At 46.7% G+C, this 24,286-nt stretch overlaps 1 protein-coding gene across 1 annotated transcript in view; it reads left to right on the forward strand.

The window, feature by feature from the left end:
* Positions 1–24,286, forward strand: part of CACNA1D (calcium voltage-gated channel subunit alpha1 D) — a 432,804-nt gene that overhangs the window by 225,941 nt on the left and 182,577 nt on the right. The window contains exon 9 of the mRNA XM_090022496.1: positions 23,399–23,565. Within this exon, the coding sequence (XP_089878622.1) occupies positions 23,399–23,565 (167 nt within the window). The remainder of the gene's footprint in view (positions 1–23,398; positions 23,566–24,286) is intronic.

Consider the following 24,286-nt stretch of genomic DNA (forward strand, 5'->3'; position numbering starts at 1 on the left):
CCTCCGGTATAACAGTAACTCAACCATGGGCCAAACGGCTACAGCATAAACAACAAGGAGCCTCCAGGCTTATAGCATAAACTTCAAGCCACCCTGGCTCCCAACCGTACCTCCCTTAGGGTTTGCACTCTCCCGCATCATTGCATCTGGTCAGCATGTTCAGGCTGCAACCCCCGACTCAGCCTGCGCCTGCGCCTGCACCTGCACCTGCACCTGCGCCTGCACCTGCGCCTGCACCTGCACCTGCCAGAAGGGAACTGCTCTCTAGGCTCCGGCCTGGGCTGTTTGTAAAGGCCCGGCCCTGCCCCCTTCTGGCCACATGACCTGCCTGGTTGCCCCAGCAACCGGCACCTGGGCTGCCCTGGTGATTGGCAGCTCTCTTCATTTCCTTTTAGGCACGGGGCACCCAAGTGCCCCCGTGACACCTCCCCATAGAGGGAAGGACCAGAACCCCCACAGCTCAAAGGCCACTCAGCCTGCCGGCAGCTTACCCCCAGCTGCAGGCAGGATCCACAACCCCCCCCAGAAAACAAACAAACAAACAAACCCAAACAAACAAACAAACAAACAAAACCTGATTGGGCCCCGCACCACTTTTTTCTTTTCCAACAGAGCCTGCTCATGTGAGCTGCCAGTGGGCTAAGTGGCCTGTGAGCTCTGGGGGGCCCCAGTTCCCTCCATGGTGACAGTGCCAGCACCCACCAGATCCAGTTCTTTACCAAGCCTGCCTGGGGAGCAGCACCCAGTGCGCTGTCCCTGCCACCTTCCCACCACTTGTGAATGGGCTGCCTTGCTCTGGGGCAGCGTGGGGAGGCAGCAGGAGGGTGGCTGGGTATTCTGGCAGCCGGAGAAGTTGGTGGGGGTGGTGCATGGTGCACTGGAAGCCCAGGTGGGCTTGGAGAAACATTGTATTGGGTGGCTCCTGAGATGGGGCTGCCCCTGGCCTGCTAGCAGCCTGCCTGGGTAGCCTTGGGAGCACAGCCTCTGTAGAGGGAAGGACTGGGCCCCTGCAGCTCAGGGGTCATTCTACCCACTGGCAGCTTGTTCCACAGCTTTAGGAGAGGTGGGCAGGTTTCACATTAAAAAAAAAAAAAAAAAAGGATTGGGGCCATTACCATAAGAATGATAGGAGTCCCTAAATTGAAATGGTGGCCTTTTAATCACCACAATTAAAAACCACCATTTCAATTTAGGGAGCTTAACCTCTGACATACGTACAAGTGCCCTGCCATGCACCTTAGCTCAGCAGGGGTCTTCTGGAATCCATACCTGCAGTCAGCAGTGTAGGGATGTGCCCTGGTGCCTGGGACAAAGTGACAGCCATGACTTCTGGCTTGTGATTGTGACTGTGAAGGGGCATCTGCCAGTAGTAGCCACTTTTTTTCATACCCTCCACCCCGAAGTCAGAGCCCCTATTGCCCTCTCCTAGTTATGCCACTTGTAGTTAGATTAATAAATGAGTTTTAACAGACTCCTGTCAGCTGAAAGCTGCTCTTCTCTTCTGGAAGCCACCAGGACACCCACTTTACCCGCACCAGGCTCCAAAGGAAGCAGGTGACATTGACAGTTACATGTTCCTACTGCCCCCTCCCTCCCCATCTCTTACATCCCTGCCCATAGAGCAGGGATAGAAGCCTGTCTTGGCTTACAAGTCCTGCTTACCAGACCACTACCTTCCTGGTTTAAGTTAAATCAGAGTCCCCCAGCATCCCAGCATGCTTTAAAGGCCAGGGCATGGATGTGCTGTTTGCCCCACCCCTCTGCTCCTTAGCAGGGACAGTGATGGCTGGCCTCACTGGCTGGCTCACTGGCCCCCAGACAAACCCCAGCTGGGGCCTGGAGCATGGAGCCAGGGAGGGGGGTTAAACTCACCTTTCCCAAGGACAGAATTGCCCTGTCAAAACTTAGTGCTGGCTGCGATTGTGGACTACAAATCCCAGAGGTACCTGGAAGCAGGAAAAGGAAGTGATGAGCAGCCCTGAAAGTCCTGCTGCGGCTGTGTTTATAGCTCTTTAGTTTGTAGTGTTTCAGAGAAAGAACTATTCTTGTTCAAGCTTTTATGAATTCAATGCCATTACCTTCTCCTCCCCCCCCGACCCAGGCAGAGCATGAGCCCCAGCCCAGAGCATGGGCCCTGGTAATGCCCCCTCTGCTCCACCAGGGTTTTCTCTCTTCCCTCCCCTTTGGCAGTGGGTGGCAGGCATGCTCTAGGGCCCCCTGGCTTCTGGCTTGAGCCACTGCAGGCCTGTGGCTACAGTTCCTGAATCAAGAGTGAATATGTGTCCATTTGTGTATCAGTTCAATCTCTACAATTTAGACTGACTTTCAAAGACTGACTCAATTCAGCCTTGGGCTTTTTGACTGTCTGTACCTAGCCCTAATGTCAAGTCACAGCTATGCAGGTGGGAGACTGCCAAAAAGAGTTTTTAGTCTTCAAGTGTGACTGCTGCAGGTTCAATGTTAGCACCACGTCAATCAACATTTGTGTGGCTTACAGTACAAGGTGTAACAAGGCCCTACGAGAGGCTCCCATACTTCTCCAAATGTTTAGCTACCTGCAGTATTGCTGGCAAATAGGTGGTGCTTTTCTTGAGCTCATTTTTGCTTTCTATATTAACTTCCTCCTTCATGAAACTCAGCCAAAACATGTCCTCTTCAGAAATCTAACAGAGATATGGGGAAGCAGCTTATCCTTCATAGCAAGGGCCTCATTTTCAAATTCATGTTGCTCCTACAGAGTTTTTTTCTACACAGTCCAATACTTACTTACATTCACCTGTAGCCTGAGGCCTGCTACGGATTCTAGCGTCCAGAAATGACCAGGGCACAGGGGCCTCTGGACATACTCCCTTTTGCTTGTCATGTCCACAGTGCCAGCCACATGGATGTAGGTATAGTATAGCAGCCACTATTGTGGCTCCACTCTGCTCAAAGATATCTCAGGACAGGCACGAAATTGCCCCAGGACTAGGTAAGGTCTATTTAGGGCACCTTTGCATTGAAGATTTGTGGCAAAGATGATAACTGAAGAACTAGTCCGCAGCTTATAGTCTTGTGGAACCAGGCACTCTGAACTCACAAACTGAACACAGAGATTGGCCTGTTTGTAGGGCTGTGCAAAGATTTGATTTCTCTGAAATTCGGCTCGATTCAGTGGCCGAATTTCTGAATCCAGATCATATTAGAGGACCCTTTAATCTCCCCGAATCGAATTGGAACCCTCCGAATCAGTTTGGAGAGATTCAGAAAGATTCAGCGATTTGGACATAGACACAGCTTTAAATGTTTTTTTCTACATACCTCTAGGTAGCAGGCAGCTTGTGAATGCTGAAATGCTGGGGTGGATGGAGCATCCCACAGCAGTATGGGAGGATCCCCAGCATGCTCAGCAGCAGAGCCAGAAGTGGACCAGAAACACTTCCAGTCAACTTCTGGGTATGCTGGGGAGAGCATGGGGTGGGGGGGTGCCTCCGTGCCCCCCCAGCTCAGCAACTGGTGCCTCCTGGGTCTGGGAGGGCCAAGCGAGGGGATCGCTGAACCAGGTGCAGGGGAGGGGGGGCCCATGTACTCCCCAGCGGATCCAGAAGTGGATCCAGAAGTGCGATCCCCGGTGGATCCACTTCCAGGTTCACTGCTGAGCACACGGGGGGGCCCCCCCATGCTCCTGTGGGATGCTCCATCTGTACCAGCATCGCAGCGTTCATGAGCCTTGCCTAGTACCTCGAGGGATGTAGAAAAAATATTTAAAGCTGTGTCTATGGCTGAATCGCTGATTCTCCGAATTAGAATCAGATCTTCAGATTTGGATTCAGCTGAATTGAATCAGGGACAGAGATCCAAATCAGTGAGTCAAATCACTGTTCCCAATTTGGGCTGAATCCGAATCGAATAGGTCCTGTTTTGCACACCCCTAACTGTTTGCACTTGTTTATGTTTCAACTTCAAAAAAACCCAAAATTACATTATCCAGTGGGAATGTGGAGAGTTTCGTATATGCATACCTTCTAAAGTGTTCTGAATGTGAAAATATTTGTGTCAGTAATTCAACAAGCAGTCAACTGCTTTGCTATGAACAAAGAAAATAATAAATGATAAGACTTCATAATTTATTTATCAAGAGGCACAGCTTTAATGCTGCATGAGCATCTATCTATTCCTTAAGACGGTCTCTCTTATGACAGGATTGTAAGCAGGTTAGCGAGCCTGCTGCCTTACAGGCTGCCTTTGCTCCAACAGGGCCCTTCAACCCATCTTTTCAATGTAAATACAGCCCTTTATCCTACAAACTAAAGAAGCAGATGTGCAAATCTAAATTTGTAGCCCTTCTCTGGGCCATTGCAGAGGCCCTCTAACTGGCCTCTTCCTGGTGGCAAGATAGTTTGCATCCCAGTCCTGGTCCCAGTCCCGGTCCTGCTTGTGGACTACTTCTTCCTAGCACATCCGCACTCTTTCTGGGGTTTTTAACACTCTCTCTCAGGGGTTTTAAAAATCCAACTGCCCACATCTGAGCTTTTACCACAGGCTATCTGCTCCCACTGAAAGGGCCAGACTGCCCCATTACAAGGATGTTTTCTGTTGATGGCATTTTTGATGAAGGTGTTAGTATTTCTTTGGGTAGCCTTGTGAACAAATAAGATCTTTCAAACACACTTTCATAAGTTCCTATAAGTTGTCTTTGCTTCCTTACTTAAGGCAGGATACCAAAGCATATGCTTTGACATGTCCTTATATACATCCTCCTACATGAAAGTCTTGCGGGTTACTAAAGGAATTCTAGTCATTTTACATTTCATTTCTCCAGTACTATCTTCATACAGCAATATATGCATAAAATAATTTTAGAAGCTCAGAGCACAGTATTCATATGTGCCAATCTCACCCTCAGTGTTTATCTATTAATGTAATATTAAATACACGGGTACAAGTAAGCTTATACATATAAGACCTGTGGTCTAAAGTACACATGGAAAAATCATAGAATACATTTAAATAACAATGCAGAAATAGAAAATGGCAGTATACTGTCATCCAGAGTCTACTGGCAAGAAGAAAATGAACAGGCTTTGGCAGTGTTTCTTTTCTCAGCAGAGTGAAGGCTAAATGGGGAAAAAAGCAACAAAAAGGATAAAATGGCTGCTCCCTTATATAAATAAATAGACCACGTTTAAATAAAAAAATATGAAATTGTATTCAGCTTTAGGAATTAAACCTTATTTTTTATTGTTTTGAAAGTGACCACTTGGCTGTTTGAAATAAAAATATGATTCAGTCATAAGTTTAAGAAAAAAGGAAATGTAAACTTGGTAAAAGGACAGAAAAATCAAACATGTCAACAATAAACATTTGGCAAACACTTTCAGCCATCACCACCTCTGCTGAACTACTTCTCAAGAGTAGTTCTGTTGTTTTTAATAGAAGCCGGATTAAACATACTGTTTTAGATTCACTTCCTAATTATGCTTATGCCCTAATTAGGGCCCAGCCCTGTGCTGATCAGCTCCTGAAAATGTCTATGAAATCTATGAAAAGGTGCCGAGCATTCTCAGCTCCTAAAACTTCATGAGCATTGATGGTGCCCAGCACATTAGATTTACTGAGAGGAGTAGGATGACACAGAACATAACAAGCATCTGCTTTAGCAAATGTATCATTCCTTTGTTTTGTCTTGATTAAAAAAGGTCTATTTTCAGGATAAATGTGTAGACACCTAGGACAGTGAGCCTGCTGAGGAGTCAACTGATGTGTTCTGTTGCTTTTGTGCTGACACACCAGTTCCTCATGTTGAGCTCACTGAATGCTATTCAAGACTGTATAACTTTCCCTTTACAACTTTGTTGCCTGTACCTACATGTCTTTTTGCTGTGGAACCACACTGAGTCTGCCATGGCTAAGGATACAAATTATATTTCCTCAACTGCTAACTGTATAAAATGAATTAATAATGGGAGTTTATCATCAAAGACAATCAACATCTTCCTGACTTAAACAACCAAACCTGGAAAAACTCCATTGGGAGCAGTAGGAATGCCATCTGAAGTGCTTTTCAGTTTGGAAAGGAGAAGGGCATCCATTTCTGCCACTGTTGGAGACAGGGTCCTGGGCTAAATGAGCCATTGGATCCTGGCTCTCTTCCGTGTTCTGTTTTTTGTTTTGTGCTGCTTCTGTAGCATCAATGAACTATAATCAGTGCACGTCTAGCTAGCTGAGAGTTTCCCCAGCATGGAAGAGTTTTTGCCTGATCAAAATGTAGCATATCCTATGTCTTTATATTCCCACTGTATGGAGGGCAGAGGGGATGTATTGGGAGCTTAGTTGCATTCCAGCTGTTTGCATCTGACAAGTGGTCCATTAAGGAATATGTAACGTGTACACTGAGTGAGGACTAAGCCAAGCAGAAAAACTGGGAGCTGTGATCAAATCCCAGACAGCACTCTCCCCTCCCCTACACTCCTCTGTCAAGCAGACCTCAGGCAGAGAAGAAAATCTGGCCCTATATACAGAGACAGCTTCTGTTTGTCTACACCAGTAGGCTTCTTTAGCCAAAACTATAATGAAGTGCTTGCCCCAATGTACCAGAGCATGAACTCCCACTGTTATAATTTGTATGCTTTTTCCTTGGTATCCCTTGTTTTTCTTGCATATACATCAGATCAAGGGCTTTCTTCAGGTCCACATTTTGCCAGTAGACAAAGCCATTTTCAGTCAGCAGGAAACAGAACTCCCAGTTCAGATAGTCAGGATTCTTGAGGATACTGGATTCTTGAAGGAGAATCTGTATACAGCTCTCTACTCTAGACATAGACAGAAGTGCAGCTCCCTAGTTTAACTCATGATGCTTCACAGAAAGCGCCATGACTTAGACCTATCCTCCCGACCCAGCAGACATTAGCTGTTGGGGTGGGAGGGTGGGGGATTGAGCTCCAATTTGGAGGCAATCCAGCAATAGAGGCTGCATTTTGGCAGCCTCTTCCCCTAGCCCAGCACTGCCTCTCCCAGCTCCAGTGCTACCTCAGAATGGAAGGGGGATGAAGGGAGGGGAGTGAGCTCAGCTGGTGTTTGCCCAGCCAGTGCTAGAGTGGGGGTGGGTGGATTGGGACCCCTCGCCTCCATTTCTTCTTTTGTCTCCAACACTATAGAAGAGTTTAAATCCCTCTCCAGTATCTGCCACTTCTCCACTTCTGTCCTTCATACTCCCCACATTGAGTGTTGCAACTCTCAAATCCTTTCTTTGAATGGGCTTCTTTGGCTGCCCCCATCCTTATTGGAGTAATCCTTTCCCTTTCCCACAGAATCTGGGTGTTGATCCTATGCATTACCAATGGGGTATGCCCTAGCTAGGTTTGTTCCTTGGATCCGCATCGTGATGATTTGGCAGAGGTTTTTACAGCTGGATGCCCTTCCTGATGCTAACCCTCATCCTTTGCCCAGGCTTGGGACCAGCATTGGATGGGTAGAATTGTTCATCCATGGGAGAGTTGTGACTTGTTGCAATTACAATCATGTTTTATTGGATCAACTTGTTACAGCTGAGTCTCCTGACTCAGTTGTGTTTAGAGTGAAGGAGAAATCTGGTTTAGATGGAGAGTCTGCCCATCTGAAGGAATCAAAAGGAAGCTATTCAGATGGAGTATAGTACTTTGCAAGAAAATACAGAAATTCATACTAGATGTTGAAAGAAAAACATGCTTATTCCTAAGACTTTATCAAAACATTTTTCATTAGATTTGATTGCAACAGCCATCTTTAGACATGGTGGCATTACTGGCCTACAAACAACTAGCTTGGGAGCTTATTGTGTTTAAAAATATGTAACAATCAGTTTGGCTGTTTTTAAAGTGTGGGAGTCAAAACTGAAATAGAAGTTTGTTGACTCATTTGCTTTCTTAATGCTCCCTGAAACAACTTTATTTTTAAACAGGGATTTTACAAGCAGTAAGCCTGGTTCCATCTCTCCTATGTTGGCATAAACTTCAGAGTAACTCCACTGAAGTTCAGTTTTCAATTTACATAGATATGAGAGCAAAGTAGTGCTTGGGAAGATTTGAAGGGAGGAAACCTATTTGGAGACCCTTATGGTAATAGCCTGTAAATAATGGAATTTTCACTTTAGTAGTTAAACATAAAAATTATAAAGGAATTTGTTTTGAATTACTGTGAAACATTTTATTAGCCACAAACAATAATTTTTATTTTATTTTTGTATTATTTGACCCTTTTTCAGTTATGTCACTTACAAAACAACAAAAAGTTTTGAAACAAAAAATCAATTAAAAAATAATTTTAAAATTAAACATTTTACTTCTCTTTCCCCTCTACCCCATTTTTGGCCGACACTATTTGGTCTAATTTGACCTGAATTAATTAATTTTGCCCAGTATTGGTGACAACAAGCAAATCACATATAACCAGGTACTACTCTCACATAAGTACACAAGGTTTTTATCCACGTGCTACTTTCTGTCTGCTTCTTTGTACCTAGGAGATGATTTTACCCATTGTTACTTTGACAGAAAACATACCATATGGCCAGATTCTACATTCAGTTAAACCTGCTCAATTCCATGGAAGTTGCATGGTTGTAAATAAAGACTTCTCAGGGGAGTTGTACTTCCCCATGTACAATCAACCTTTTCAGAGATAAAAATAAAACTCATAAGCATCCTGTTACAGCTCTCTCTACTGATAAATTGCAGCAGCATTCTACCACAATGCCTGACTTCTTACAGAAAAAAACAGCTGTGTAGGGAGAAGACTGTGTTTATTTCCCTGCATGCAGTTAGCTTACTAAAAAGTGAAAGGTAAACACTGGTTCAGTCATGAGTGAAGTGCTGCTGGAAGTAGCAGCTATGCCAGCTGTTTCACTCGTTAAATGATTTTAATGAATCCAGAATGGCAGCTCTCAGTAATGCTTTACCTACAAACACTATATATCCTTTACTCTCATACAGAAAACCTGTATATTTAGCAGCAGCCAACAAAAACTGCTGTTTCTGACTGCACCATTTTCTCAGAAAGGGAGAGTCTGTGGAATAACAGAACAACAAGGGAGTGGGCAAATCATGGAAATGAGCATTGCCCCTTTTATTCCCACCCTGTGCATCCAAAATGGGATTCAGACCAACCTTCTAGCATGCAAACAGGATTTTCTAAATGCCTGTGACCCTATCTGCTAAAACCATTATACCTTTTATAGTTTTTTAATAAAGCAGTTAACCTCACATAGGTCTGGTCAGCTCGTTTTCTTTTGTAAACCTTTTTGTAAATGGAGATGTTCTTCTTAAAAATTTCTTCCTGGGGTGTTTGGCAGAGTTTGGCGATAAAAAGCAAGCGCTGGCATTCTTCAGTTTCATTAAAATGACATTTGGCAAATCAGGATTAGGTTCTGTGTATGCCAAGCCTAATTTTTGTTTAATTAAGTTCTAAAACCTGAGCTGTAGTAAACACCTCCTGATTTAGTTTCTTCAACATAGAATGAAAGGCAAAAATGGAGTTAATTGCATGTGAAGACCTCAAACTCCTGGATACACTAATGCCAGGGCAGGAGGACAGAACAGTAGAAAGTCTTTGAAGACTGAAGATAAAAAAAAAAGAAGTAAACTAAACAATTACTATGTTTCTCTTGGGAAAAGGACCCAAAACATGGAATAAGTCTGCATTACATCAGGTAGGTCCTGTTTATGCTGAGGACTAGAAAAATAATCTTTTTGAGAAGGAAATTAAAATTCCAAGGTCATCACCTGACTGCAGGAGATGGGGCTTTACACATGTGCCTGCAACACTTCTGCCTTTATGCAGCCTTGTAGCAAATGGGGATACCAGACATCCTATGCTTCAGGGAACAAGGATCCCAGTTACTTTCTATTTAATAAAGTAAATGGGTGAATCTATGTTTTTGGACTTGTAATTACACAAATCTGCTGACAAGCTTCCCTCCTAAGAGGAACTTAGAGATAGAAACCGCCACTGCAGAAGAGGTGGGTTGTTATAATAGCTCTGGTTTGAGAAGGAGGTATTTCCTCCGCTCTGCCAAATAGCTCATCGGTCCACTTTTATAAGGGCCAAAGCTAGGAAGCAGTGTCCTAGCTACTGAGTTGGCTACTGTCCTTCCAGAAAATCATTATTTTTTTAACATTCAATACATTTATTGAATCATACTTATCCAAATTAATATTAATTAAATTACTGGGTGGAACTAAATTCTGCTTTTAATTACATTGCTCCCACTCCAATGTTGCTCAGAATTCACACCAGGTAATAGAACAGTCTAATTCAGGAGCTGGCAATCTAGGGCCTACAGGGCCTTTGGATCATTGTATCAGGTTGTGAGTGGCCAGGTTTGGGGGCCAAGTGAGATCAAAAGGAGTGAATAGAATCCAGGTATGAGCTGGGTCAGGAAGCTAGGAGGTCAGTCGAAGAACTGAGTCTGGGAACAAGCTGAGATGCTGGAGGGTCAGGCATAACATGGGTCAGAGGGCAGGTCATATCGGTAGGGATTTACCTGAGTACTTCCTCTGGATTTCATGATCTAGGTGCAGCATCCGGCACTATTTTCACAGTGAAGCATGATGCTCCCCGCCCCAGTTTGCACTTCTGATTGGCTAAGGGGCTGTGGAAATCCTACCCGTCCCCAGAGATTGATAGGTGGCTATCTGTCAATCTCAGGGGGGGGGCAGGGGGGCAGGACTTCTGGGACCCCTCAGCCAATCAGAGACAGGGTGGGGGTGCTGCTGCATTCCACCACAGAATTCCCTCCTCCCTCCCCTCATGCTTCAGGACACCAGGGCTTCCTGCCTCAGTTTTCAGCTACCTTCCCCTCCCCCACCGCCTTGTTTTCCTGCTTTTTCATAGTCCCTGCACTTTTTTTGTGGTGACCAGTCTTTTTAATGGGGGGACCTATGATATTTGCTATTTTCATGAAATCATGAACTTGGTAGGTCCCTGCATATTGGGATCCATGCAATCAAGCAGACAAGCTGGATCAGGTATCCAGGAAATCAACCAAAGGGCAGGCAGAAGCTCAAGACATAAGGAACATAATTTCATAGTTAGTAGGGTTGGAAGGGACCTGAGCAGATCATCAAGTCTGAACCCCTGCCATGGCAGGAAAGAGTACTGGGGTCAAACGACCCCAGCAAGGTGTACATCTAGCCTCCTCTTAAACACCCCCAGGGTAGGAGCCTGCATCACTTCTCTTGGAAGCTGGTTCCAGATCCTAGCTGCCCTGACTGTGAAGTAGCGCCTCCTGATATCTAGCCTAAATCTACCCTCTGCCAGCTTGTGACTGTTATTCCTAGTCACTCCTGGTAGTTCTTGGGGGAACAGGGACTCCCCCAGTGCCTGCTGATCCCCTCTGACTGGTTTGTAACAGGCCACTAGATCCCCCCTCAGCCTTCTCTTGTGGAGGATGAATAGATTTACATCCCATAGCCGCTCCTTGTAGGGCCTGCCCTGCTGCCCCCGATCATGTGAGTGGCCCTCCTCTGGACCCTCTCCATGTTGTCCACATCCCTCCTGAAGTGCGGTGCCCAGAACTGGACGCAGTACTCCAGCTGCGGCCTGACCAGTGTCGCTATAGAGGGGGAGGATCACCTCTTTGGACCTGCCTGAGATGCGTCTGTGGATGCATGACAAGGTGCGGTTGGCCTTCCTGACTGCCTCCCCACACTGCCGGCCCATGTTCATCTTGGCATCAATGATGACTCCAAAATCCTTTTCTGCCTCTGCACTGATGAGAAGGGAGTTCCCCAGCCTGTATGTATGGTGCTGGCTCTTCCTCCCCAGATGCATCACCTTGCACTTGTCGGTGTCGAATCCCATCCTATTCTCATCCGCCCACCCCTGTAACCTGTCTAGGTTTGATTGTAGCCTATTCCTTTCTTCTAGCATGCCCACATCCCCCTACATCTTAGTGTCATCAGCAAATTTGAACAGGGTGCTTTTTACCCCCTTGTCCAAGTCACTGATGAAGACGTTGAACAGTGCGGGCCCGAGGACCGAGCCCTGCGGAACTCCACTGCCCACATCCCTCCAGGTCGAAAATGACCCATCCACCACCACTCTCTGGGTGCGACCCTCCAGCCAGTTGGCGACCCATTTGACTGTGTAGGTGTCGGCACCACAGTTCCCCAGTTTTTTTAATGAGAACAGGGTGAGAGACAGTGGCGAAGGCCTTCTGAAAGTTCAGGAAGACTATGTCCACTGCTACCCCTGCATCTAAGGAATTGGTGACCTGGTCATAGAAGGCCACCAGGTTGGTCTGACAGGACCTCCCTCTAATGAACCCATGTTGGTTGCCCCTAAGCATAATCTCCCCTGCTGGCCCCTTGTGGACATGTGCCAGAATAATTCTTTCAAAAAGCTTACCTAGGATTGAGGTAAGACTAACTGGCCTATAGTTTCCCGGGTCCTCCTTCCTCCCCTTTTTGAAGATGGGAACCATATTGGCCCTCTTCCAGTCCTCTGGCACCACACCAGAGCACCACGAGTGCTCGTAAAGCTGTGCCAGGGGTCCCACAATGACCTCAGCTAATTCCCTCAGTACTCGGGGGTGGAGATCATCTGGACCAGCTGGTCTGAATACATCCAGTCCCTCCAGAAGTTCCCTAACTAGTTCCTCACTAACCCTTGGCCTAGATACGCCTTCCCTGGGGCTTAAGCGGGGCCCGGGGGGTGGCTGTTCCGGTCCCTGCTCAGGAAAATGGAGGCAAAGAAGTAATTAAATAGGTTAGTTTTGTTGTCTGGTGTGATGACCAAATTTCCTAGCCCCTTGCAGGGGCCCCACGTTACCTGGAACCTTCTTTTTGCCCTCTGCTTATTTAAAAAAGGATTTCCTGTTGTCCTTGATCTGGGAAGCTAGTCCCAGTTCCATCTCCGCCTTGGCCTTCCTGACTACCCCCGTGCATCCCCGAGCAACCGCAGTATAGTCCTCCCCTGGTGATGGCCCCTCCCTTCCATTTGGTTTGTGGCTCCCTTTTAGCTAGGAGACATTCCCAGATGCTTTTGGTGAGCCATGGGGGCTTTTGCCCCCTCCTGCCCCCTTTGATCCATGTTGGGATTACCTTCCTTTGGGCTTGGAGGATCGTCTCCTTAAAGAGCAACTACTCTTCTTGGACACCTGGCTCCCCTCCCCTCCGGGTCCTCAGTGCTTCGCCAGCTATTCTACTTAGCTCACTGAAGCCTGCCCTCCTGAAATCTAGGGCTGCTGCTTTGCTGTAGGCCTTTGCCACCTTGCGCTGGATGGTGAATTCCAGCAGGCGATGATCACTGTTGCCCAGGTGGTCGAGCACCCGCAGCCCCTCACCAGGTTGTCTCCCGTGGCCAGCACTGGGTCCAACAAGGCGTCTCCCCTGGTGGGGCTGTGCACCTCCTGGGTTAGATGGAGGTCCTGCATTCTGGCTAAGAACCTACGTGAGCGGTCAGATCTGGCTGACTGCTCTTCCCAGCAGATGTCTGGAAAGTTCAGGTCCCCCATGATGACCACGTCCTTTGACCTAACTACCTCTGTGAGCTGACTTAAGAATTCCTGGTCTAGCTCTTCCCCTTGGTTGGGTGGTCTGTAGTAGACCCCCACCATGAAGTCCCTTTCCCCTCAACTGCCTTGTATTCTAATCCAGAGCACTTCAGAGTGCCCCTCCTCTGATTCTTTGCTAATTGATGAGGATGTGTATTCCTCCTTAATGTGGAGCACCACGCCCCCACCTTTCCTCCCTGTTCTGTCCCTCCTGTACAGCCTATAGCCCTTGATATTCACCGCCTAGTCATGCGTTGGGTCCCACCATGTTTCAGTGAACCCCACTATGTCTGGGTTGGTGTCAGCTAGCAGGAGGGTAAGTTCCTCTTGCTTGTTCCCCATACTGCGAGCATTTGTGTAGAGGCATTTGAGGCCTCCTGAGGATGTGTGCACTGGCCCCCTACTGTCAGCATTGCCCTGGTCTCTGTTGCTTACCTGTGTATATGTTCCTCTCATTGGTCTAGGTTGGGCTGTACTTGTGGGTGTTGCTTGGTTTGGCAGTCCAAGGCTTCCTCCGCCCTTGTCTCACCCCTTCCCCTAATGAGCCTAGTTTAAAGCCCACCGGAGGACATCCGCCAACCTAGAAGAAAACACACACTTACCTTTAGGGGAAAGGTGGAGCCCATCCCATCCGAGCATGTCTTTTGTCATGATGTGCAGGTTGTTGTCAAGGAAGCCAAAGCTCGCCTCAAGACATCATTCCCAAAGCCACCAGTTGGTCTCTGTGATGCACATCTCATGCCATCTTCTACATCTGTTCACTGGTAGGACAGAAGATAAAACCACCTGTGCACCTACCTCCTTCAGCATGCCCTCCAGAGTGTGGTAGTCTGCCATCAGGTGATCAGGGTTTCTCCTGGCTGCATCATTAGTTCCCACATACATTAGGTCCATGGGGTAGTAATCGGTGGGCTGGATCATGGTCTGGATCATCCCGTTCAGGTCCTGAATCTTTGCTCCAGGTAGGCAGTAGACCTCGCGTGTCGAGGGGTCCTGGCGACAGATGGGGCCTTTTGTACCTCTCAGGATGGAGTCGCCTATGATGATCACTCGATGCTTTTTCCTTCCGGACTGCTTAGTTCCTTCAGCCTGCTCGGAGCATGGAGAGTGTGGAGTTGCCTCCTCTTCTTCCTTCTCCTCCAGAGTTGCCAGGGCCTCGTACCTCTTCTCCAGCTGGACTGGAGGAAGTGGTACTGTTGTGTGGCAAGCAGCCCTGGTTCTGGAGGTGACTGTCTGCCACTCTGCAGTGGAGGGCGCTTCCCGAAGTGCTTCTTTCTTGGGTGTGTGGCCCTGCAGGGAAAGGAAATAGCTGTCATTTTCATCTTCCGCCTCCCTGATTCCCCTCAGCCTGCTAACCTCCTGGAGCTCCCTCACCTGCGCCTCCAGGGCCCTAAGGCGGGAGCTTGCAGGACAGATGTGGAGGTCCCCAATCCCTGCCCCCACCACGGGCTCTATCTGGGTGGAGGCCTCAGACAACCCCGGGTAGGCTGCGCCCTCCCGGGCAGAGGCCCTGGCAGCACTGCATGTTGACACCATCATAGGAGTTGCTGCTTGTTTATGGCTTAGTGCAGTGCCTTTGCCCTGCCCTAGCAGGAGTCTCCTTCCTGGCCCTTCCTGCTTGCCCGCCAGTGCGAATGCCGATGCAAATGTCAGCGCGCTCTGTTCGCACAGCGTGGCTCAGGAGCGCAGCTCCCTACCAGCTCAGCTAAGAGGGACCCGGGGGGCTTCCCCTCCATATCAGGCTCAGCTGTGTCCAGTCCCTCTACCCACTTACCTTAGGGGGATCAGCTGGTGCTGCCCCCGCTGCTGGCTCCGCTGCTGCTGCATCAGCCTCCTCCTTGAGTCAGGTAAGGGAGCACACATGTGTGCGGGACACATGTATGCCTGGATCCCTCCTCTCCTCCCTGCTCCTGGCTCCCAAGTGCTAGGGGCTACATCAAACCGTGGCTTTTAAAAGCCGCAGTTTGAATTTCCCACCGCTGCCCCAACGGCCAATCAGGCGCTCCGGTCTTCCTGGAAGTGCCTGCGGTCCCGCTCCCTATGCTACCCCACTGGGGGGATCTGGTGCCTCCTGAGCCTGCTCCCTGATGATTAACCCCGGGGGGTGCTCCCTAGCTTGGGGGGACAGTCCCCCGTAGTCCACCCTTTGTTTGCATGCACTGTTTGTGCAGTGCGGCTTGGGAGCGCAGCTTCCTACTGGGTCAGCTAAGAGGGACCCGGGGGGCTTCCCCTCCAGATCCGGCTCAGCTGTGTCCGGTCCCTCTGCCCACTTACCTTAGTGGGATCTGCTGCTGCTGCGTCCGCCTCCACCTCAGGTCAGGTAAGGGGGCACATGTGCGTGCAGGACACACATGTGCCTGGATCCCTCCTCTCCTTCCTGCTCCTGGCTCCCGAGTCAAACATCAAAGCAGCCTGGATTGGAATTGAGCCCTGTTGACCAGACACTTCCTCTTCTGAGTCAGGGGTTTATATGGGAGGGAGTGAAGGGTCAGCTGACCCTGACCAGACATTCTGGTGGTAGGGAGTGGGTGGATGGATAGACCCAGTTGAAGGTTTCTGGCCAGCTTGGTATGTCCACAGGTACCCATAGGTATTTGGATGTCTAAGGCCCCTTCTACAAGTTATAGGTATTCCACAATTAATTGGTGAATAGTGCAGTTATCTGGAGACCAGCCACATGTGCAAAGTAGCTATCACACAATAAAAAGCTCCAACCAGGTATTAAGTTAGACCTCAAAAATGTGTACTAAATGTGTAGCTGGTAGCTATTGAGCTTTAATTTGTATGTGTATCAGGGTCTCCCTGGTGACTGGGAGCCCTATCAGTTGACAGGGCTCTCAGCCACAGGGGTGCACCATGCCCAGTTTAAAACCCCCAAAGACCTAGGGATTTCAGCAGCTGCAATCCCCAGTGTCTAGAGATTTCCTGCATTCCTGAGCCCTATGCAAATTCAGTGAAGGGAAAAAACTTTTAAAGTTTTTCAGGTAGTATTTATGTAGACTTATCACTCCTATCTTGTGTTTGCTTTCAACCAGTATCCTAGCAAATACATTTTTTTCAGAGCAGCAGTGATTCAGACAGCCAATTTCAAGCAAGTTTGTATAATATTTTGGGAAAGAAAATGTAGAATTTGAAATTGTCAGTAGTCAGATCTAAGACTTGAATTCCTCCAATGGATGCATAGAAATATGCCAGCTAACAAGTGTGTCTCAGCACAATGGTTTGGGTTTTGAATACTTGCAGTGAACAACTCTTGAATGATTTACAGTCTGAGAAAAACTCTATGATATACATTTCTAAAATGTACATTTGAGAAAATCGGTCTGAGCACAAAGAGAAAAAGATTTGAAATTTGTTAAATAAATTATTTGTTTCAATATATTAGCCCAGTTTAGGGCTAAGATTCTTGCCCTAAATATATGATAGTTTAGTTTGACACTCATAGGTTTCCTTTCTGATCTATTGGGTCAGAAACATGAAGTTCTTGCTTTGCTAATGAAATCAATGAAAATTTTGTCTGATCAAGGACTGAATTTGGACCTAAGAACAGGGCTGTCAGTGTATGAATGCACTAACTTGGATTCAGATCTTCGTGTGAATCCCAAAAGAAAGAGGCATTTATTCATTTCATGACATTGTCAAATAATACAGTTGCAAAACTGTTTCAAAGCCTAAGGATTGGGCTAATATGAAGGCTGAAGTGCCTTTGAAGATCAAACTCATGGCAATCTGGGGAGGTGCTGGATGATTGGAAAAATTCAACTATAATGTACAGAAAGGACAGAGTGGGGAAAAGGGGGGGAGGGGTTGCGCTCTATGTTAAGGAGCAATATACATCAACCCTCATCAAGACAGAATCAAAGGATGAGGAAGTAGAAGGACTGTGGGTTAGGCTACATGGGGGGCAAGGAGAAAAGGATTTGGTGGTAGGGGTCTGCTACAGACCCCCACATCAAGCGGAAGAAATAGATTTGGGGCTCCTGAGGCAACTCTCAGAGACCATAAAAGCTAAAGAGGCGGTGGTCATGGGGGACCTAAACTACCCGGACATCTGCTGGGAGACACAGACAGCAAAGTCCCACCGCTCACGCAGGTTTCTAACCTGTGTACAGGACCTCCACCTGACGCAGGAGGTACATGGTCCCACTAGGGGGAATGCCTTACTGGATCTGGTATTGGCAACGGGGGATGACATAGTAGGGGACCTACAGATCGGTAGCCGTCTGGGGGACAGTGATCACCTAAAAGTACAATTCAACATAAGGCGTCGAGTGGGTAAGGTAACCAGTAGGGTGAACGTGCTGGACTTTAGGAAAGCTGATTTCAGCAAACTCAGGCGATTAGTGAAGGATGCACTGCAGAGTAGTAGTTTTGAAACGATGGGAGCCCAAGAAGGGTGGCTGTGCCTTAAGGAAGCTATCCTTCTCGCACAAAGCGAGACGATCCCCGTGCGAGGTAAAAGAGGGAAAGGGGCCAGGAGGCTTCCCTGGCTGACCAGAGAAATCCTGGGGAGACTAAGGGCCAAAAGGGGAGCACATAAAAAGTGGAAACAGGGAGAGATCACCAAAGAGGAATATACCTCTTCTGCTCGTGCTTGTAGGGAGGCAGCTAGACAGGCCAAAGCTACCATGGAGCTGAGGATGGCAACCCAAGTAAAAGACAATAAGAAATTGTTTTTTAGATATATAGGGAGTAAAAGGAAGGCCCAGGGAGGAATAGGACCCCTGCTAAATGGGCAGAAACAATTGGTGACGGACAGAGGGGACAAGGCTGAACTCCTCAACGAGTTCTTCGCCTCAGTGTTCCTAAGTGAGAGGCATGACAAGTCTCTCACTGGGAGTGTAGGGAGGCAGCAGCAAGGCACCAGACTTCCATGCGTGGACCCTGAGGTGGTGCAGGGTCACTTGGAGGAACTGGATGCCTTTAAGTCGGCAGGCCCGGATGAGCTCCATCCGAGGGTACTGAAGGCACTGGCCGACATCATTGCAGAGCCACTGGCGGGAATATTTGAACGCTCATGGCACACGGGTCAAGTCCCGGAGGACTGGAAAAGGGCCAATGTGGTTCCCATTTTCAAGAAGGGGAGGAAGGAGGACCCGGGTAACTATAGGCCAGTCAGTCTCACCTCCATCCTTGGCAAAATCTTTGAGAAAATCATCAAGGCTCACATTTGTGAGAGCCTGGCAGGACAAATTATGCTGAGGGGAAACCAGCACGGGTTCGTGGCAGGTAGATCGTGCCTGACCAATCTAGTCTCTTTTTATGACCAGGTCACAAAACGCCTCGACGCAGGAGGAGGGGTGGATGTCGTATACTTGGACTTCAGGAAGGCCTTTGACACGGTATCCCACCCCATACTGGTGAACAAGTTAAGGGGCTGTGACTTGGATGACTGCACAGTCCGGTGGGTGGAGAATTGGCTGGAGGGTCGCACCCAGAGAGTTGTGGTGGATGGGTCGGTTTCGACCTGGAAGAGTGTGGGCAGTGGGGTCCCGCAGGGCTCGGTGCTTGGACCGATACTCTTTAATGTCTTCATCAGCGACTTGGACGAGGGGGTGAAATGTACTCTGTCCAAGTTTGCAGATGACACTAAGCTATGGGGCGAAGTGGACACGCCGGAGGGCAGGGAACAGCTGCAAGCAGACCTGGACAGGTTAGACAAGTGGGCAGAAAACAACAGAATGCAGTTCAACAAGGAGAAATGCAAAGTGCTGCATCTAGGGAGGAAAAATGTCCAGCACACCTACAGCCTAGGAAATGACCTGCTGGGTGGCACGGAAGTGGAAAGGGATCTTGGAGTCCTAGTAGACTCCAAGATGAACATGAGTCAGCAGTGTGACGAAACCATCAGAAAAGCCAATGGCACTTTATCGTGCATCAGCAGATGCATGACAAATAAGTCCAAGGAGGTGATACTTCCCCTCTATCGGGTGCTGGTCAGACCGCAGCTGGAGTACTGCGTGCAATTCTGGGCGCCGCACTTCAAGAAAGATGCGGATAACCTGGAGAGGGTCCAGAGAAGGGCCACTCGTATGGTTAAGGGCCTGCAGGCCAAGCCCTATGAGGAGAGATTAGAGAAACTGGACCTTTTCAGCCTCCGCAAGAGAAGGTTGAGAGGCGACCTGGTGGCTGCCTATAAGTTCGTCAGGGGGGCACAGAAGGGAATTGGTGAGTATTTATTCACCAAGGCGCCCCCGGGGGTTACAAGAAATAATGGCCACAAGCTGGAGGAGAGCAGATTTAGATTAGATATTAGGAGGAACTTCTTCACAGTTCGAGTGGCCAAGCTCTGGAACGGGCTCCCAAGGGAGGTGGTGCTCTCCCCTACCCTGGGGGTATTCAAGAGAAGGTTGGATGTGTATCTAGCTGGGGTAATGTAGGCCCAGCACTCTTTCCTGCTTATGCAGGGGGTCGGACTCGATGATCTATTGAGGTCCCTTCCGACCCTAACATCTATGAATCTATGAATCTATGAAATGATCATACTGGGGTGGGGCTCAGCCCTTGACCTCCAGGCTGCGGACACCTGACATTCAAGAGAGAACCTCAGGGTGAAGCTTGTGTACTGGCCAGACATACCTTTCCCCTGTAACAGCTTTAGATACAGATATAGAATTGTTTACATTATTCTTATCTGCTATCACTGTGTATCAATAAAATGTGCCTATTATTGAATGGAGAGGTTGTGGTTGGTCTGAGGGTTTGGATCTGCCTGGAACAAGATATCTGGGTCGTAAATCCAGTGCCGATAGTTGGGAAAACCAGTCAGCATGGATTCACCAAGGGCAAATCATGCCTGACCAACTTGATTGGCTTGTATGAAGAGATGACTGGGTCTATGGATGCAGGGAAGGCAGTGGATGTCTTGACTTCAGCAAGGCTTTTGATACGGTCTCCCACAACATTCTTGCAAGCAAGCTAAGAACTATAGGTTGGATGAATGGACTGGAAGGTGGATAGAAAGCTGCTGGATCATTGATGTTTGGCAGGCTGCTAGCATCAAGTGGACTACCCCAGAAGTTGGTCGTGGGGCCTGTTTTGTTCAATAATTTCATTAACAATCTGGAGGATGGGATGGAATGCACCCTCAATAAGTTTGCAGATGACATCAAGCAGGGGGAAGTAATAGATATGTGGTGGGGCTGGGATTCAGAGAGACCTTGATAAATTAGAGAATTGGGCCAAAATAAATCTCATGATGTTCAACAAGGACAAGTGCAAGTCTTGCACTTAGGACGGAACAACCCCATGCACCAGTACACACCAGGGACTGACTGGCTAAACAGCAGTGCTGCAGAAAAGGACCTGGTGGTTGCAGTGGACACAGTAAGCTGAATATGTGAAGAAGGCTAACAGCATAATGGGCTGCATTAGTAGGAGCATTGCCAGCAGAACAAGGGAAGTGATTATTTCCCTCTATTCAGCACTGGTGAGGCTAGATCTGGAGTCATGGGTCCAGTTTTGAGCCCCCCCCACTACAGAAAGGATGTGGACAAATTGGAGAAGGCCAGTGAAAATGGTTAGGGGGATGGGGCACATGCCTTGTGGAGGAGAAACTGAGATAAGTGGGTTTCTTTAGTCTGGAGAAGAGAAGATAGAGGGGGGATTTAGTAAAACACTGAAACAGGTTATCCAGAGAGGTGGTAGAAGCTCCATCCTTGGAAGTTTTCAAAACACTGCTAGACAAAACTTTGGCTGGGATGATCTAGTTGGGGATGGTCTTGCTTTGAGCAGGAGGTCAGACTAGATGACCTCCTGAGGTCTCTTCCAAACCTAATTTTCTATTATTCTGTTATTTGATAGCAGCCTTCAACTACCTGAAGGTTGGAGCTAGACTGTTCGCAGTGGTGGCAGATGATAGAACAAGGAGCCATGGTTTCAAGTTGCAGCAAGGGAAGTTTAGGTTAGATATGAGGGAAAACTCTCATTAGGAGGGTAGTAAGGCGCTGGAACAGGTAACCCAAAGAGTTTGTGGAATCTCCAACCTTCAGAATTTTTAAGACCGGCTACACAAAACCTTGGGTGGGATGATCTAGTTGGGGATGGTCCGGCTTTGAGTGTGGGGTTGGACTAGATGACCTCCTGGGTTCCTTCCAACCATAATTTTCTATACTTCTGTGATCACTGTGAAGAAATGTGTAAAGTACTTGCTCATAATCTTTTCAACTAGTAGCCACTGCTCTTCATCTCTCATGCTGAAAATATACAAATCACAAGAAAATGTTGAAAGAAGGAAATGAAAAGAATCGCCCAGTGTAGAATTGTTGGCAGTTTCTTTTGCAATTGTTGTATTGCTAGGGATGTCTATTTTTTCATCTTCTGTGCAAGGTAATAACCACTATTGGATTTTAGAAATTAGATTACAAGCACAGCTGAAGTACAGACATCTGGTCTGCATAGGAACATTTTACTCAATTTTATTTCACTTCTAATATAAAGCTGTATTAATGTTTTAGTGAATGACCAAACTGAAAACTCATTCACTCATTCCCCAAGATGTAAGGGCATTTCATGAAAATGAAAGGTGAAGGATGGGCTTCTTCATCTGGAATACCCATCTTTCCATATGTGGGCTGCCTATTTGGCATAGTTATTTCTTAGCTTCCTAGAACCTAACTTCTTTGTTAATCTTTTTTGTTCATTGAGAACCTGATTAGAAAATTTCCACTGGAATAAACTTTAGTTTCCAAATGAGAGACATTTCTTTTTCAGAAAGAAAGGCACCATTCTTGTTGACATCACTTGACAAATTGCCTGGCTATCTGAGGGCAAAATTAAGCCCAACAATAGATTTACTACAAGGCACATCCTTTAATGAGTCTTGTAGTGACAGTACCATATCATTTGCAAAGCATGCTTTTGAACAATCAATTATATCTATTGATACATAAGCAAATCAAAATATGTTTCAATACCCAGTAAAGGAAGACATGAGGCTTATACACTGTATTGCCCTGAGTGCCTTGATAACCTCTGTAGACCTAGTGTTAAAGACCTAGTGCAGCAAACTCAAGTACTGCATCTGAAATCAAGTACTGCTCCAGTACTGCTAAAATCAAGAACTGATTCAGTAAAATCAAGTACTGCTCCTGAAAGGCAGCATAGTAAGGCATGTACAGCTGAAGTCAGGGTTTATTTAAAACAGTTTGACGAATGAGGGGATGAACTGAATCAAAGACAGAGTCAAACTAAATTATTTGTCCTGAGAAGTGGACAACAGGTAAAAGGGCATAACACTGATATGAGTACAGCATATCCTATGATTATCATGTGAGTACAGGGAGGCTATCCAAGAGTGCAAAGGGGAAAAACATTCACATTCTTCACAGACACTGGCTTTGGCATGTAATCTAAGGAAAAGAAAAAGCATCTCAGGGAATATTTGTGCTACAATGCATAAGCAGTGTGTAAAGATAGATAGTTTTGAGCTAGACACAAAGCTAATTTTAGAGGGATCCTTTTTGTCTTAAGTTTACCTTGGGTATAGTCGGCCAGCATCTCCCAATTGTCTTTAAAGTAGGGTCTTCTCTTAGCACACTCAGTTAAGTTCATAAGTGCGTGGTTCAGACTGTCGTTGGGAGGACATTGCCCAAGCCTGCAGTATTAGTTGAAGAAATTGTGAATAATGTTTAACTTTTAATTAAATCATAATAATTCTGACTTTTATAAACAATACTATCACCAGTTTTATAAAGTGTAATATGGAAGAAATTTAGATATCAACTCTGGATACCACTGTCTTGCTTTGAAAGAAATTGTCAAATCTTCCATATAGTTTCTGTAGTTTGTTTGCTGTATCGGTATGTTATTCTGCAGTGTAGAATTCTAGGTCAGAATGTCAGGCAGCCTCATAATCAATATTTGTTCTGTTTTATCTGAATTCAATAGAGAATTTTCCAAGGAAAGAGAAAAAGCCAAGGCCCGTGGGGACTTTCAAAAGCTACGTGAAAAACAGCAGCTTGAAGAGGATCTGAAAGGATATTTAGACTGGATTACCCAGGCAGAAGACATTGACCCTGAGAATGAGGAGGGTGACGAAGAAGGCAAACGCAACAGTATGTATTCTTTGCTCTATACTTCACTTAGTGAAAGACAGTTAATCTACATAGAAAAAGAGTTATGTGAAAGTGAAAATGTAGCATCTCAAATATTACTACATTAATTTCAGGTTGTGTAAAAATGTGTATTAGTTGAACAGCCACATCTTTATTAATATTCAGATACCTACTGTCATGAATGATAGGTTGGAAGCATATCATTATATTGTGACCTGAGTTACCCTTGTAGAAATAATGGGCTGTGCTATTTTGACAACTGCTACTGAGGTTTAAGAAAACCATTGTTTTTAAAAGGTTTTTCTGTTTTGTTTTTGTTTCCTAAAAAGACAGTTGCCATACAGATGGTACGCAACTCAATGACATTTCAGATCTAGACTCTTGTTGGCATAGCCAAAGGAATTGTCAGTGGATGTGTGCATTAAACAGTACATTCTAAATCCCACCTGCAAAACCCAGAAGTTAAAGGGCACTGAGAACAAAAAAAGGGTTACATGTGAAAGTTTTAGGTTGTGTTAAGAAAAACAATTTTTATGAATTCTGCAAGTAAAAAAATTGATACTCAACTTTCCTTTTGCCTAGTCATTAACCATGCTTGATAAAGATACATGCAAGCCATCATTTCTAGTAATGGAAGATTTCTGCTACTATAAGTGATTCCAGCAGGAGTGCAACAGGACTGGCCCCTGAGTGTGGCTGTGGCACCCCCTGATGGCCACAT

Source organism: Crocodylus siamensis, chromosome 11 (genome assembly GCF_052110815.1).
Source record: "Crocodylus siamensis isolate JL-2025a chromosome 11, ASM5211081v1, whole genome shotgun sequence".
NCBI classification, from domain to species: domain Eukaryota; kingdom Metazoa; phylum Chordata; order Crocodylia; family Crocodylidae; genus Crocodylus; species Crocodylus siamensis.